A 16,978-nucleotide genomic window follows, 5' to 3' on the forward strand; every position below is an offset into this window, starting at 1 on the left:
TCAAGAGGACTGCAGTTTCAAGTGATTTGATTTCCTTTCATAGAAACTGAGCCAGAATTGCCTAGCCAAGACACTCCTGAACTTCTGATCATGCAAACTATGAGACTAGAGGATGATTAGTTTTTTTAAAGCCAAAACATTTTGGTTCGTTACACAGCATTCAGTAACAGATGTAATATTTACAACCTTCCAACTAACACACAGTTCTCCACATTCTGCCTCTTTTCTTTTTCACACCCCTCTTCTCAGAAGACTAATAAATAGCAAACTAATAAATTGTTCATATTGTTCTTTCAGATGCCCTCCCTCCTTTTTCCTTCTTGCCAACCCTCCAAAGCCCTTCTCAATCTCCATCTCTATGAAGCTCTTCTTGACTGCTATCCTTTGATGGTCTTTGCCTCAGCACCTCATTGTTGGTCCCATATCATTATTTATGGTCCCATATCATCAATTCACACATACTAACTTGTCAAGATAAAGCTGGTGTAGATTTCCTCTGTTTCCCACAGCACCTAGCATAGTCCTACATATGTAGCAAATACTCTAGTAAAGTGACTTTAATTTTTAATGAGCTGTCATCCAGTAGACTCAAACTGGGACAACAGTACTTTCTTCTTAGTCTGAATTCCGAAGTCATTGCTTTATTTAAGGATTGGAATAAGCATCTTTCAGACTCATTGTTTTTTTACAAAGTTGATTAAAAAATAGTTTTAGAAGTACATAGGGTGTATGTGCTACAAAAAAAACCCCAGAAATATAAAGCAGAGATAATTAAATACATATATTAAAGTCATAGTATTTGACAAGGGTCAAGACTACAACCCAAGCATAGCAAATGGAATATTGTTCTTAATAGATCTTGTATGCCACCCAGCAAGAAGCCAACAATCTTTCTGTTCCTCTTTGCATACTGCTTTTCCTCCTTGGAGATGCTAATTTAATGGTTCCTGAAAGACAAAAATTTATGGCCTGTAGAAGTGGAAATCTGTTTCACTGTAAGTAAATGGCTTCAGAAATTCATCAACACTTTAATTTTAGAAGAAAATATTTTTGGGGTAAAGGCTGCCAATGGATTCAAATTGGACCTGTAATTTACATTTCAAATTAAACCTCAAAATCATTGCTTGCTTTATATATGTATACATACACATAAATAACTCAGAATAATGAATTAACAGGCTCTCTAGAGAAAGAATCTATCTTTCCATCCATCCATCCATCTCTGTATGTATCTATTTATCTATCAAAATAGAGCCAGTAGAATCTATCCATCTATCCACCTAGCCATCCATTGGAGAGATTTATTTTAAGGAATTGGCCCACACACTTGTAGGGGTTGGCAAAGTTGAAATTTGTAGGGCAGGCTGGAAATTCACAAAGGACTTGTATCTTATGGTCTTGAGGCAAAATTCCTTCTTCATGGGAAACCAGTTTTTGCTTTGAAGGCCTTCAACTGGTTGGATGAGGCCCATCCACGCTAAGAAGGGTGATAAGCTTTACTTACGGTAATGTTAGTCACATCTACAAAATATCTTCACAGCAACATCTATACTAGCGTTTGATCAAACACACGGGCACCACAGCCTAGCCAAGTTGACACATTAACCATCATGATACTGTATTTGAGAAAGTGGGCTTTTAAAACATTTGTTTTCTTTCTTTTTTGTACCATCATATGTTGTCCCACACACTGAGTACTCCAAATGTTCTAGGTACCACATAGATCACAAAATCAGAGACACACAGAGGTACGAGTGAATCACCAACATAACCATGATTAACAGTAATAAAAGCCTGTCTAATGAATTATAGAAACAAACTTTAGAAGCTTGATTTTCTATAGGTGTTAACTTATTTTATTAAAAAATAACTTCATATAATTTAAAGGAGGGAACCTAAGAGGGGAATGTTACTCATCACCACAGTTAACAAAATGCCTTTCACTATTGACTCAGCTTTTAAATATGCAATAACGCACATTCACAGAATTGCCAAATTATTCTCCATTAAACTTTCTAATAAAACTGTAATTCAAAATTGGTATCAGAGAAAGCAGCTTATTTTTCCCCCCAAAGAAGTTACCTGCACATATCCAGAGGTTTCACATTTACAGGGTGGCAGAAAGATGGGTGGGGGGAGAATGACCTCAAAGGCGATCACGTCACCCTCCCCAAACCTCACAAAGATGATCTACTGACAGAGCCAGAGCTGCAAAGTGCTGCACTGGGAGGGCCAAATGACTGACCGAGGGTAATTCTTGGGGTTTTATGAAGCACTGGAGTTGTCTGAAAACTCTCATAGACATGAAAAAGCCCAGCTAAGCCATGCTTTATGTATCAAACGAATTTTCTGACGGTAAAGGTTGCACACGGGCCAGTACTTACCAGCCTTTTACTCAATACCTCACTAGTGGCGCTGGCTAGGTGAAGAAATAATGGGTGGACGCATGGGCAGTGGTCTCAGAAGCCTCTCCTGTTTAGTTAGAGCATGACTATTACGTGCTAGCATGAGTTAGTGGGGTCCTCACTGCAGAAAACGTCCCTATAGGAGTAGGACTGGGAAGTACAGTGAACGGCAGAATTTGGTTTTTAATTTAGACACAGACTCTAAGGAAGGGTTGGAAACATAAATTTCTACATCCTTATTTGTTCACAGTTTTAGTATCCAAATTGACTACTTATGGTCTTGAAACCAAATTGTTTGAAAAGCTTTATTTGGTAGCAGGAAATATCTACAATTAGATCTTTACAAAAGAAGATGGGTAAGAGGGGAGAAATAAATTTATACATAAGAGTTTGCTGTTGAAATCTGGGGTGATTATCAACAATCGATTTAGGTTACAAGAACTCACACAAAACCATGTCTTCTTACCCAAAGGAAGCAAGAAGCTATGTTAATCCCTTGACCAAACAGTCCGTGGAAACTCATAATATACATTATACTGAACCTAAAGAAAGCTAAGTCTATGGAAGACAAACTAAATTATTTCAAGCTGTAGTAATACAGAAACATATTTAGTCAGATTTAAAACCAATCATCTCAACAACCTGACAACTGATTTTTCATCATAACAAGTCTGTGATGTCTACAACATTCATTGGCTTTTCATCTCATGGTTGGCAGTATTTTAAATTACATATAGGTCTATATATAACATATTAGATATTATTGATGATAATTGTTGTCCTGGGATATGTCCCCCTCTCTCTGTATCCCTCTGATTTGGTCATGTTACGTCAATCCTGTTATGAACCCGATTGCTTATCTAACAACGGAGGACAAGACCTACCACAATGACCCAAAGATAGGAATAAAAAAAACTGGCCCACCTCGTTTCTAAAAATTTAAAGGCTAATATTTTTTAATTTTTAAAAGGATATTTCATTCAAAATACTAATAACAATACTTTCAATGGGCCAAATAAAGAAGCACTAAGAATGTTTGGGAATATCCAAGAATTACGTCCATAGCATAGTGTACAGGCGTAACGTAGTTAACAGCTGAACAAAACATAAAAAAAAAATACTATTTTGGCTAAAGGGGGAAAGCAGACAACTTCTCACTAGTAGAGAAAGAAAAACAAACACTGGTGTTCAATTTCCAGACTGAATGCATTTATGAATACAGCGATTATGACCTCCCATTAATTAAAGAGTCCAGAGGGAACTACGACTCATGACATTAATGTACAAGGATGGCAGCATTTCTATACCAAATTAAATTCAGTCTACGATTAAATACAATGCTATATATACATACAGACACTCATAGTACCTTTATGTTACTCTCTAAAATGCTCACAGTAGCTTATATGGTATTGATAAAAATAAAGATGCAAATGTATAAACTAGAGTGTAGATAAAAACCACTTTTATAGCTTACTAAGTGTTACCATCTGTGGATTAAATAGCTTATATTATTCAAGTTTGAATTTTGATTTTTTGAAAGCAGAGCTGTGCTTTGGTATTCAAACTTCCATAAAATTGTACAGTTTTTCAAAATAAGGAATCAAACGTGGGAGAAAAAGACTTCTGATTTATAACGTTAACTGTCATATGGTTAACCAGTGGTTTTCAACCCATGCCTGGCCAAAACTGAGCTTCCTGAAGGCGATTAAGGGTATTCAAAAAAGTTGGATTCAAATTTTGTTTTTATAAAAGAATGTAGTTTAAAAACTTAATAGAAATGCACATCCAGATGAGTATTACCATACTGGAGACTGTGTATGTATAAACTCCCACTAACACGATAATTCATTTTTGTATAAACCTGGGAATACAACTTCGGCTATCTCTAGGTAAAGAATCTCCTGAAATGTGTGCTTATAACCTGTTATTATTTGTACTTACTTATGTTTGTGTGAATCAAAATTCTCTTGAAGAGTATGCAAATGAAATGAAGGCATAGAAACAAACAGACTGGCTGCTGCGGGTTTTACCCACGATCTATAACCCCGATTTCACATTTGTGTCATTTAGAAATCTTATTCTTAGCAATGGACTAAGTAAATATAAATGTGGACTCAAAATACAGCTACACTGATAAAATGGAACTTTCAGGCTTTATGTGTTGGGGTGACACAAAAGTTTACTTAAAAAAGATTCTAGTGCTAAAAAATGTTTGGAAGAGACTGCTCTGTAAGAGACTGCCTTGTAATTTAATCTGTCAATGCAATGTTCAGTGCGATTTAGTTTAGCAAACTGCTTAATGCACTTGAGTTCTTAAATCACTCTGCATGATGGGAAGATGTCTACAGATAAGAATGGTGCAGGTCTTCAAAAATGGTGAGTATTTTGTAAAAAAATTAAGGAAAAATTATACTAAAAAATTCATCTTTGCCTTAGACTCTTCTGATAGGCAGTTATAAAACAAGATTTCTGTTTTTGAATTCATATTATATTTATTGTGTCCCAAATCTCAAAATACGTTCATCTTCCACGTAACACAATTTAGTATCTTCACACACCAACTGTGTGGTATGTTTTGATAGTTTAGGCACATTTTGATGCTTCTGGATTTTATTTTGTGGTTTCATTATAAAACAGCTTGCACACACCAGACTCCAACAATCTTTTTTATTTAAAAATCCACCTCAAAATTCAGTTCTGGGTTTTAGTTTTGGTTTAAAAAGAAGCAAACATTTAAAAACATCAAATGTTACTAGTCTACAATTCATCTTGTTCTGAACATTTTTAGTTCATAGAAGGGACATAAACCCATTACACTGAGTAGGCACAGCACTCCGGCCAGGCAGCCAGAAATCAGGGCACATCTATGTACTCAGGCAACAGAGGTCAGGATGGAGGGAGATGGGCCTCAGCTGTGGGCACTCCTATTTCTATGCTCCCTCCAAAACCTGTTAGTAAGTCTCAAATCAATACATAAGAGATTGTATGTAACTTGGTTAAAAAACAAACAATTATACCTGCTTTCTAAATTACACTGCAAAGCCAAGACAGATAAGTACAATTGTAGCCTCACTAGATATAATTTGTGGTTGTGATATCCATGTCACAGGCCCTTGTTGTATAGGTGAGACAGAATCAGATGGTTTCAGGAATCTGGTTGGAAGAGGTCCATGACTATAAGATTTCACATTATAGCAAGGCTCCAATATTTCTTGAATCGGGGCAGTGAATATAAATCACAGTACAAAATCCTTAATTCTTTTACTGGAAAAGCAATAGTTGCTACATGAGAATTACTTACATAACATCTACTTTTTTTAAAAAACTGCAGATAAAAAATATTAATTGCATAGGGATTTAAATAGTATAAGGCCAAGAAGAATATTAAGTAAAGTTAAAAAAAATCATAGAAAGGGCACTATGGTGTCAAAAGATAGAATTTCATTCTTAGAGTAATAAATCTGAATTACTGTCTAATTAAAAATCACAGTATGTTGCTATAACTAACAGTGAATGTCAACTGTGTCATTAACTCCAAACTGGAAACCAAAATTAGAGGACTAACAAGAACACCACTAATGCTAGTTTTCTAAACCTGATCAGTGTATGAGCACATCAGTGCCTGGTACGTACCTGATTAGTTACATAATCTACACTTGGCAAGTAGAGTTTAATACATGTTAACAAGTGTGAGAGCTCCCCACCACCACCACCACATGCTGTCAGTGATCTGTAAGCTTACTTGATAGTGTAATTATTCACTCTTTCCAAGGTGTAAGATCCCGCCCTCACTCCGGGGAGAATCTTCATTCAATGAACCCAAACACTGTAATTAACAAAACAGAATAAGGTTCCACCACTGAAAGCTCAATGTACACGAAGCAGAGAACTAAGTCCTGACACCAGTACATACATGATGCTCAGCACTTTGGAAGGTAACGAATGAGTCCAACTGTGCTCTGTAGTTTAAGCTAACGGTTACCATGTGAAGTTTCAGGTAGAAAGGCAGGTTGTGAATTTACTTCGCATTGTAATGTTGTTATACTGCGGTTTAAAGAGTAATTTCCAAATCTAAAAGTAGCTTAGTTAACTTGGTATAGTTCTTAGAGTAGAGTGAGGAAGAACAAGAAACCCCAAAGGAATCACGTTAAGGTCCATTTGGAAATACCCAAACCAATGCTTTAAATGAAAAAGTGCATAAATACAGTAATACTACAAGTGTGTTAACTATGGAACAAATGTTTCTCTGGGAACCAAACAATACTATTTTCCCACACTATGTACACGTGATGAATTGTTCAGCCACCACAAAGCACCATGGACAGTCTAGATTGCTTGATTATGTCTGGAAGGTCCTTTGACTTAGACTCTACTCAGCGGAGGATCTACCTACAGTAGCTGTGTCAGGTCATCTCCGGGCAAACAGGATTTCTCTTGACAGTTCAGCCCTCTTTTGATCAGGAAACAGCAAAGCGGTACTTTCATTTCACATTCTTGGTTGGTGTTTCAGACTCCGTGGACTGCCTCCCATCCGTCCAGGCCTCCCGGGTGCTCTTCAGAGCCAGGGTCTTCTGCTGGTCAACCACGACATAGTCCACTCTCTCGTCCGCAACACTGCTGCCTGAGCCGCTGCTCTTTTGCTAAAAAAGCGAAGAAAACCCCCCATAAACTCCCACATAAGAAGGAGCACTTCTGAGTGAAATCCCATCTTAAAACAGAGACACACGTGCTGTAAATAACTCTTGAAATTCTATTTGGTCACGAAAAAACAACATTAACTATTTCCATTTAACAATATTGTCACCCTCCTAATTGGACTCTGTTTTTCCCTTAAATACTACTTTATTTAAGAATTCAAACTAATGCTCCCATCACAGATGAAATCCTTTCAAAATTTTTTTAATTAATCTTTTTTTTTTAATGGAGGTACTGGGGACTGAACCCAGGACCTTGTGCATGCTAGCTAAGCATGTGCTCTGCCACTGAGCTATTACTCTCCCCTGAAATTCTTGGGAAAAAGGGAGAACAGACACTTGGTTCATCTTAGCTTGCTTCCTTAGCCTTTAACTTAAGCTTGACTTTTTCAAGTCCCGAGGATACGTATCAGTGTTCACTTTCAGACCTAAGAAATGTTTTTTGAAAAGGAGTATTTCAAGAATGGCAAATTGCCCAGGTTGATGGGCCTCTTACTCCTAAAAGACAACGAGATACTAGCTAACTTAAAACAAATGTAATTACTAATACATTACTGGGCTCACTAGAAATTAAGGGACATGACCAAAGTGTGAGGGAACTGGAGGGAACAGAGAGCTGCTGAAGGGTCAAGACAGTTGTCTGTAGGATGAACATCACTCTGAGCAGTGCAGTCAGGACGCCCTGGTGGGAGGCACATGGAATCGGAAATCTTTCTACTAGGCTAGGGACCATCAAAGGGAACTGAAGTGGTCCCATGGTGGTAGAATCACCTGCTTCCTAGCAGAAGCGAATACAAACTCTTTTTGAAGGAAATTTAGTTCTGCAGGCTGCTCACAGATAAGCTCAGCAGAATCAATTCTCAATAAAAATACAAGAAACACGCAAGGAAACAAGCCATCAAGCATGTGAGTTTGCAGAAACAGTAAACACAGATACAGACCACCAAGGTCTTCAGATGTTGAAATTATTGCATAAATGGTGTAAAATATGAGTATAAGATGTTTAAAGGAATGAAAAAATAAAACTTAATAAAAGGAATAGGATAACAAGAAAGGAATAAGAAGTTATTCAAATCAGCTAGGTGTACTGGGGAAAAAAAACCAAGCAGAATGTCATGTTAGCAACGAAAAATAAAATTAGTTGAAATTAAAAATTAAACACATGGGTTAAGCAGAAGAACTTGGGGATAGATCTAAAGAAATTATCCAAGTAAGCATAAAGACACGATAAAATAGAAAATATGAAAAGTGGCAAAAGGTGTGAAAACAGGTTGAGAAGTTCTAACTAATGTCTAATCAGAAACCTCAAAGAATGAAGAAAAAGAATAGCGGAAAAACAATATTTACAGAGATAATGATTGAGACTTTGCCAGAATTGATAAAAAATATGAATCCAGAGATAAAGACAACACATCTACCAAGCAGGATAAACAAAGAAAAAAATCTATGTCTAGATGTCTAGACACAGTATAGCAAACCTGCAGAACACGGAAGACTCAGAAAAGATCTTAACATCAGCCAGACTGAAAAGACAAGATTACCTACAAAGGAACTGGAATTAGACTGACAGCATACTTTTCAACAGGAACAACGGAAGCCAGATGATAGTAAACAGTATCTCCTATGTGTCCAGAGAAACTTACTGTCAATCAAGAATTGTGACCTCAAAACAAAAAAACAAAAAACAAACCCCAAAGCAAACAAACAAATAAAAAACAAAACCAAGAAACCCACAAAAGTTCTTTTTCAAGAATGAGGACAAAATAAAGACACTTCAGTTAAACAAAAACCACAAGAATTTACTATTAACAAGATTTTCACAAAAAGAACTTCTAAAGGAAGGAGGAAGGAAAATTAGAGAAGGAAGGTCTTAGATACAAAAAGGAAGGATAAAAAAGTTGGTAAAAATGTAGGAAAATGGAAATAAACATTGTCTATGTACTATAGGATACTACTACTAGTAATTTATGGGTTTAACAGTAACAACAACAAAAAACTAAAATTTTGGACAAAAATAGCAAGTAAGTCAGACAGGGATTAAACTGAGCTAACATCAGAAAGGGAGTGAAGACAACAATTAACTTTGGAACTTTAGAATTTATTTAGCATTTCAATGGTAACCATTAAAAGAGTAGAAAATGTATAACGTCCGTACCATTAGAAATGAAAAAAATAAATTTATCAGTCTGCATAATGTTGTCTGTGATTTATGAAAAAAGCATTAAGACTTTATTAAACTTAAATTAAACATACTAATAAAATTCCCCCAAAGCAGATGCGATTCTTCAGGTTTCAAATGTGAACTAAGTGTACTTACAGAACGAGGCTTCACTCACCTTGCGTGGTGGTGTGGATTTCCCAGAATCTAAATCTAGATCTAGGTACTCTACTTGTTTGTCTCCTTTGGGTTTGATCATTGGGCTGCTTCCTCCATCCAGGCTATTACTGCCAAAAAGATTCTGAAAGTGTAACACAACAGAATCAACCGTCCAACATTCGTAAGACATACCGCTTGTTACCTAGTTTGCCATCTGCTGAAGCCTAAATATTAATTTCAGGAGGACGAAGGTTGAAGAAGTGTCTCCTTAGAAAGTTAAACGATTTTTTAGGATTGGGGAAAAATAACTAATAGTTTTAAAACTGGTTAGAACATCAATTAGAGTAAGCTAACAGTAGTTTGAAAAGTAAGACTTGGTTCAGGCTAAGACTGGGACATCCAGCTACAGTGACCTACAATAGTTCTCCTTCTACACTGGTAAAGTATCTGTACACAATCACATTCTCTAAGTACCAGATCCTTATATCCCTCACTTTCAAATTCAATTTTTTTTAGGGTTCTACCAAGATGGTGGAGTAGAAAGACTCTGAGCTTACCTTCTCTCAAATTAAACTTTTTAAAAAAGTTCTGTATTTTATTTAAAGACTTTCATGTGAAAATTAGTTTAGAATAAGCATGCTAACTAAAAGCTGGGAATACCGACTCAACTTGCAAAGTCTATTTTGTTTCAACCATCTGGAATTTTTATCACTTAATTTTCTGTCTTAGCCTTATCCCTTCTCTCCTAATAGGAACTCTGCAAGAGGACTACTCACTAAGAAAAGAAAAAGAAACAAGGAAGAGCGAGGCAGCAATAAACAATAAGAATGAAATAAAGAAAAGACAACATGGACTTATGCCCCTACATACCGCCTAGACTCTGATTATGACAGTCTTCTAAATGTGCTCCAGCAAATCTCCTGTTTCCACACCTTGCTGCTTTTAACCTCACCTAGGAATGTTCCTGAACTCTCACAGGTGACACTACATATTTGTTAGGGGCTTTCATCCTTATGCCGTCTTTCACACAGGTATTATTGTTCACATGTTATCTCATACTTTTGAAGAAAAGCATAACGATGTAATGAACCTGACAATTTTACACTTGTTAGGATGAACAACACAAGTAAGAAATGACACAAATCTGTTCTGTTGATTCTTTCCACTGCTACTCCATTTCTTTTGGCTTAGGTTAACAGAGTAGGCTGTGGTTTAGGGCAAGGACAATTGCTAGGAAAACACTGAGTTTATTCCCTCATTTGAAAGCAGGGCTGCTGACAGCCTGCATGAAACATTTCTGTGAATTAGGAAAAGGTGCTCCTTCCCCGAGGGTGACACAGCTCTGTGCTGGGACCCACAGCCTGGTTAGCAGGACATGGTCTGGGTTGTATGTACTCAAACGCAGTATGTGTGTGGTCTTTTGCACGTACTACATACTGAACGTGACATCTTTGTGCAGTAGACAACCTGCACAACTGAATCTGATGACCCTATCTGCAGGAACAGATTTTTAAATCAAATTTATCAACTATTGCTAACAAATCATAAAAAAAATACTGATGGTTACATGTAAGACAAAAAATGTAAGTAAGTTTTGGTGCTCAATTAGTACAAATTGCTATTCCTCTCCCTCCTTTTTTCTAATTCATGAAAAAACTGAAAATTTTTTTCAGCTCATTCTCACATAAAAAACCAACCTGGAGTGTGTGTGTGTGTGTGTGTGTGTATGTGTGTGTGTGTGTGTGTGTGAAGACAGAACCCATACCTGGAATTTCCCTAATAGGAAACATTTAGGATTGTTCATGGTATTACAAGGGTATGAAAGGAACCCTTGAGTTCATATGATGTACACATTTCATCTCAATACATTATTTCTAAAGAGAATTTCTCAGAATTGCAGGTTAAACTTTTCTGTCTAATAATTACTAGAACTTGAAATTTTTTTATCTTTAAGTATAGTTAAAATATATGTTCCTACAAGGAAGACTATTTGCTCTTGATCTAACCTCAACTGGGAACAGCCTGTCTCTGTTCTAGCCTTTTAATCCAGTGTTTTCCCAAAACAGTTTAGAAAAACCCTAAGATTCTAGGCGTTATTATAAGCATTCTGCGAACTAAATGGAAAAAAATACATAGTTAGTGCTTTTTTTCCCCTAAAATTCTTTTCAAAATATATAAAATTATTGAACAGATTTTTGCTGCTAATGTTACAAACAATTTACATGTCTTTAGTAATGTCCCATCACTTGAATTTCAGGTGTCACATTAAGGGTTCATTTCAAGAATGCTTGACTTTGGATATCTGTATAAATGAATAGGCAGCATCACCAATTCACTGTTTCCTTAGATACCGTCTGCTCCATGAGTGCCAGTGTAGGAAAGAGCATGCATTCTATACATTTCAACGTAGAGAATTTAATCTCTATTGTCCTTATAAACCAGGTTTTAATCTCATCCTGTTCTGTTTTTTTTTAATTGACTTTATCGATCCAAGCATATGTTAGATCTTGTGAACTTTTATGGTGTTCTATTCATACACTAAATTCCAAGAAGTGCAGGAAATACTGCTGGAACTATCACATTCTTTCCTTAGGAATTGTTGCTCAGGCTAGGATGAGCCCCTGGGCAGGTAGCAAGACAAGAAGGAAAGGCACAGCTGACTTTTCCGTTGTGAATGGGAGATGGATATTGTCAACTGGGACACTTCTGCTCATTTCTAACACTTAGGACCTAAGTACTTTAGAAATCCACTATCTGGTGGCTATTGAGATACTTCTACTGGAAGGTAAAAGTAACTTTCTGGTTTAGCGTTATGACATATAAAAGAACAATCTTATATTTTCATTTCCTTTGACTTTCTGAATGTCATGGTTTCCTTTCTAGTCTTTTCCCTTCACTTAACACCTACTCACAACAAATCATACTTTCAAATTCCCCTAATAAATGTCCTTTCCAATATTTCTATGATTATTTACTATTGGGGGGTAAAATAAAAGACTCTTTAGTATCTCAGAAAATAATTACTTTTGTAATTTGAAAGAATTCCCTCAACCACCTGAAGATGAAAATTGATGGCAATCTATACTCAGCACTGAGGATTTACTGAGGCTCTTACTAGTCTACTTACTGTAATAAAGAAAAAGTACTAAGTTAATAAAAATAATAAACCACCACCCATCAAGTTGAAAAATAGCAAATCCAAAAGCAGAAGTCAATTAATAAATATCTCATTGCCTTCAAGTTAGTGAAAATATGACTGATATTTAGTTTGCATTCTAATTCAAGGGCTGATGCAAATATTTTAAAATTAACTTATTCATTTTTAAACACTTTATAAATTTGATTAATATTTTAAAATTAATTAATTCAAGGACCCAATCATACTTTCCAAATGACTAACTTTTGTTTCTTCACAACATAGGAGAAATCTGTTTCTGCCTAAAGTCCATTAAAGACATACAACAAATTCATTGATAAAATTGAATCGCTAAAGAGAATTGTTTCAAAGAAAATAAAGCCACTAAAATGCTATTCATTCCAAGTTTTGGCATTCAATATTTGCTTATCCTGGCAGACGCTGCCTGGTTGTGCCCCCCATCTGTTGTCCCCTCTGCCTGGGGAAGGGGATTTTTAGCCAGGCCCCCTTGCACTCAGAAGAAAGGCTATGGTTTCCTGCCCCTTTCATGTCTGCGTGGCCGGAGACTAAGTTCTGGCCAACAGTTTGTACTCAGCAGTTTCTGGGAACCTTCTTTATGAGGCAGTTAGGCTGCCTCCTTTGCTGGTTCTCTCTTCCTTCCATCCCGCAGCTTGGACTGTGACTCTGCTGGGGGGCGTGGCTGGTGGGGGTGGAGCATCTTGTTCTATTGCGCATGTGCACCAGACCCAGGGGACAGTGGACCCGAGAGCTGGAAGGGACAGAGATCCCGAGGGCTCCAGGAACAAAGCTGCTGCAACCACCCCGGATTGACTCTCCGGTCTTTTACATGAGAAAGAAATTAAGTCCTTGTTAATTATTCTGTTACTCAGAGGGGACCCCAGTGCCAACTGATACATTCACCTGCTCAAATATAAATAACAAAGCAAGCACTCACTCTAGTTTAAGGGAAAACAAAAGCAAAAGACTTTTAAAAATTAAAACTGCCTTGAATTCTTAAACATCTGAAGTATTACTTTCTGGAACTACCTGATTTCTGAGAAACATATTGCTTACTACTATTATAGAATTCTTGTGCCTTCCAGTAGTTACAGCAAGACTGAAGTAAATCAGGTTTTAACAGGTCTTTGATCTTTAAGCCTTACCTAAGGATGTATTTTTGAAAGATTATGAAAGACCTTTGGTATAAGATTATGTCACCCTAAGAGAACTCTGACATAGGGCCTGGAGAAATGGATTATAAAATGCTTGAGTATAAAATATTTTCTTGCAAAGTTTCAAAACTCAAGTACATCTTAAAAGAAAAAAAACTGTAACACTTCTATGATTTTAACTAATTTCTGCTTTATAGATATGTATACTACATTTTGACCCTTTATTGCTTTTACACTTTATGATACTATTTTTAAAAAGCATTTTTACAAAGTTGTATTTTATTCTTTTAAGTAAATAAAAAAAAAGACAGAAGGGTAAGGTGTACAGTTTGGAAGAAAGGTCTAGCAGGAGTGATTCAGAAGAGTGGCTCAGGAAGAGAGGTTAAAGGCAAACTCCACTCACCGAGTCTTCACTGGACAGGTTTGGGTTCATGGGAACGTAATTCTCTTCACTGTCGTGCGAGTCACTGCTTGAAGTCGTGCTGTGCACTGAATCCGGCCGTGGAGACATGGGAAACCTGGAGGAGCTAGTCACAGAGATGGCCATCACACACATACACCGTGACCAAGATTCACTAGTTCACTTCCCAAATACAAGTCAGTGATAGTGTACATTCTTTGAGAAATATTCAAGCTTATAGTCATACACTGTACACATTTATTACAATTAATCGCACACATTCAAATGCACAATGTGTATTTATAGCTATTTGTAAAGGGATATTTTCTTTTTTTCTTTAACATTTTCAATGTTTGATATAATTTTGAAAGGTTAGTTTCCATTTACAGTTATTAGGAAATATTGGCTATATTCCCCATGTTGTAGGATACATCCTTGAGCCTATCTTACACCCAATAGTTTGTACCCCCCACTCCTCCACCTCTATATTGCCCTCTGCTTTCTCCCCAACTGGTAATCACTAGTTTGGTCTCTGTATCTATGAATCTGCTTCTGTAAAAGGGTATTTTCGAGCATCAAATTACCTTGTGCAGAACAACAAAAAAGGTATTGCTGATGATGTGGGGGTTAAGTAGAAAGTCACAGATATAAAAAGAGTTAAGAATTCCTATTTTATCCCTATTTATATATTCCACATACAAAATATGAACTCGCTGAACACAGCTTTGGAACTGTGTACATTCTTTTCATTTCCCCATATACATTTAAATGAACCTTGATTAAATAATCCCCACGAGAAACTACCAAGTTTTCTAGAGTAGCAGGTCTCAGAAATTTCTAGACTCAGGAAACTTTTACACTCTTAGAAACTACTGGGAAGCCCGAGGCACTTTTGTTTACATGGGTGATAGCTACTGGGATCTAACATGTGATAAACAATAGAAAAGCATTTACAACACAAAGACACACTCCATTAGGTGTCACAATGATGTTATCAAATTTCAGGCCACCTCTGGAAAACTCCAGCGTACACTCACGAGAGGAGAGTGAAAAAGGCAAATGAGCTTAGTATCTCAGTGAAAATAGTTTTGCCTTCACAGGACCCCAAAGAGGGGGGCTTCCCCAGACCACCCTCGGGGACCACTGTTCTAGATATTTTCCATTATCATGAACAATCAAACTACGAATTTGATAAAGACTTACTCTCGAGCAAAACTCCTAGTGATAGGAGATCTCACTGGGGCTTGTAACTCTTCCCATTCTGGCAAAGGTTTTATTTCTAAAGGTGCTGGCTTGGCTGCAATGAGAGAGAGAAAAAGAGATTTTAGTAGACAGACATTTGAAAACCAAAACAAGATCCTCTCTATTTCTAGTTACACATTAGAGCCACAGCACACCTAAGACCAGCTAGTTTCCCATGTGAAAAGAAGTTCACGGATGTTATATGGTTTTTCTAAGGTCACACAGCTAAAAAAATGAGTGGCAAAAGCTAAATCAGATAATGTTTCATGACTGCTGACTCAAAGTCTAAATAAAGCTTTTTATTACAGCTTGCTGCTTTTTAATTTAAGTAGCTATTTTATGGATATAAACTAAATGAGAATAAGAAAGAGTAATGTGACCCAGTTCCTTCAGTTATTTGATTTATACTATTCATTATTTCCTTATTTTATTTTTTCACTAATTTTATCCTCAAACACAGTGATTTAATTTTCTATGTAAATACGTTCCTAATCATTAACACAGAAGCATGAGTAATACAACAATACATATAAAATGATGTTTAGAAATAAACACAAAGCTTTGCTAAAACCAAAAACTGAGAAAAGAATTAATGACCAAATCTTAAGTTAATTCATGTCTAGTCCAGAAACAAATAGAACAAAGCAAAAATTGTATCTCTCTACTCAAACTTAGCTCTGAGAAAAGGCCTTAATCAAATAATTACCTCAAATTTTTAGCTTAATTTAACCAATAATATAATTTAATAAATTGAATATTCTTACTAGCATCTATTTATAAGTGGTCTTTGCTCACCTAATGCATTACAGCAATAGACAGTTACTCTTCTAGTGTATACCAAGAGCTCTTGGCCCTTAAAGTCAACATTCAAACGGTTTTTAGAAATTAATGAAATGGGCAAAAGAACTAAAACAATATTGTTTGTTAATATTCACTATATTTTAGGAGACTATTTAAATATATTAGGTGAATATTTTAGTTACATTTCATCGACACTCTAAAGAAAAAATTTTCATTTTTCCAGGTATCCTTCTAGCCTTTGTCCATATATGTGTACTTTTAATCAACTATGTTATAATTACCTTCAAACTATAAAATACGTAGCCATTTTCAAGGACTATGTAGAATCCTTGGGGCTTATGACTAAGTATTTCTGTCAACTCAAATACAAAAAAAACTCAATGTGATTTTCTGAAGACCACACTGATTTAAGTTCGACTTAAAATAATTTTGCCCATCTATCCACTTAAAATGGACATGTACAGAGTATTGAGCTAACCGAAAGTATTTCTTGAACTCTTATGTTTTTACTTTTTTGAAACCCAAAGGCTAATAGCAATTCAGCTGCCAAATTCTAAGTAATGGCATAAAGTAATTAATCCACTGAAATGATTTTATATTCTGTCCCAGAACAGAGTACATGCATTATCTATAAATACAGGAGACAACTGGAACTCACAAGCAGCTCACAAGTTTAAAGAAAACACTGTATTGATGTCTAAAAGGTTAAAAGAATAATACAAAAGGACAAGACTGAATATCATATATTATCAAATATTTAACATGCTGCTGTTAATGGCATGACAAGATTTATTGTGTATTATGGAAA

The 16,978-nt window shown here is 36.1% G+C and overlaps 1 protein-coding gene across 12 annotated transcripts in view; it reads right to left on the reverse strand.

Moving 5' to 3' along the window:
- Positions 1 to 2,696: 2,696 nt before the first annotated feature.
- The window catches only part of GAB1 (GRB2 associated binding protein 1), a 116,228-nt gene continuing 101,946 nt past the window's right edge, over positions 2,697 to 16,978 (reverse strand). For all 12 annotated transcript variants that reach the window (XM_074377952.1, XM_074377958.1, XM_074377974.1 and 9 more), the window contains 4 exons: positions 15,331 to 15,424; positions 14,131 to 14,254; positions 9,439 to 9,561; positions 2,697 to 7,048 (listed from right to left, as the gene is read on the reverse strand). In XM_074377952.1, the coding sequence (XP_074234053.1) occupies positions 6,890 to 7,048; positions 9,439 to 9,561; positions 14,131 to 14,254; positions 15,331 to 15,424 (500 nt within the window). In that variant the 3' untranslated portion in view covers positions 2,697 to 6,889. The remainder of the gene's footprint in view (positions 7,049 to 9,438; positions 9,562 to 14,130; positions 14,255 to 15,330; positions 15,425 to 16,978) is intronic.

This window comes from Camelus bactrianus, chromosome 2 (assembly GCF_048773025.1).
Source record: "Camelus bactrianus isolate YW-2024 breed Bactrian camel chromosome 2, ASM4877302v1, whole genome shotgun sequence".
Lineage (NCBI taxonomy): Eukaryota > Metazoa > Chordata > Mammalia > Artiodactyla > Camelidae > Camelus > Camelus bactrianus.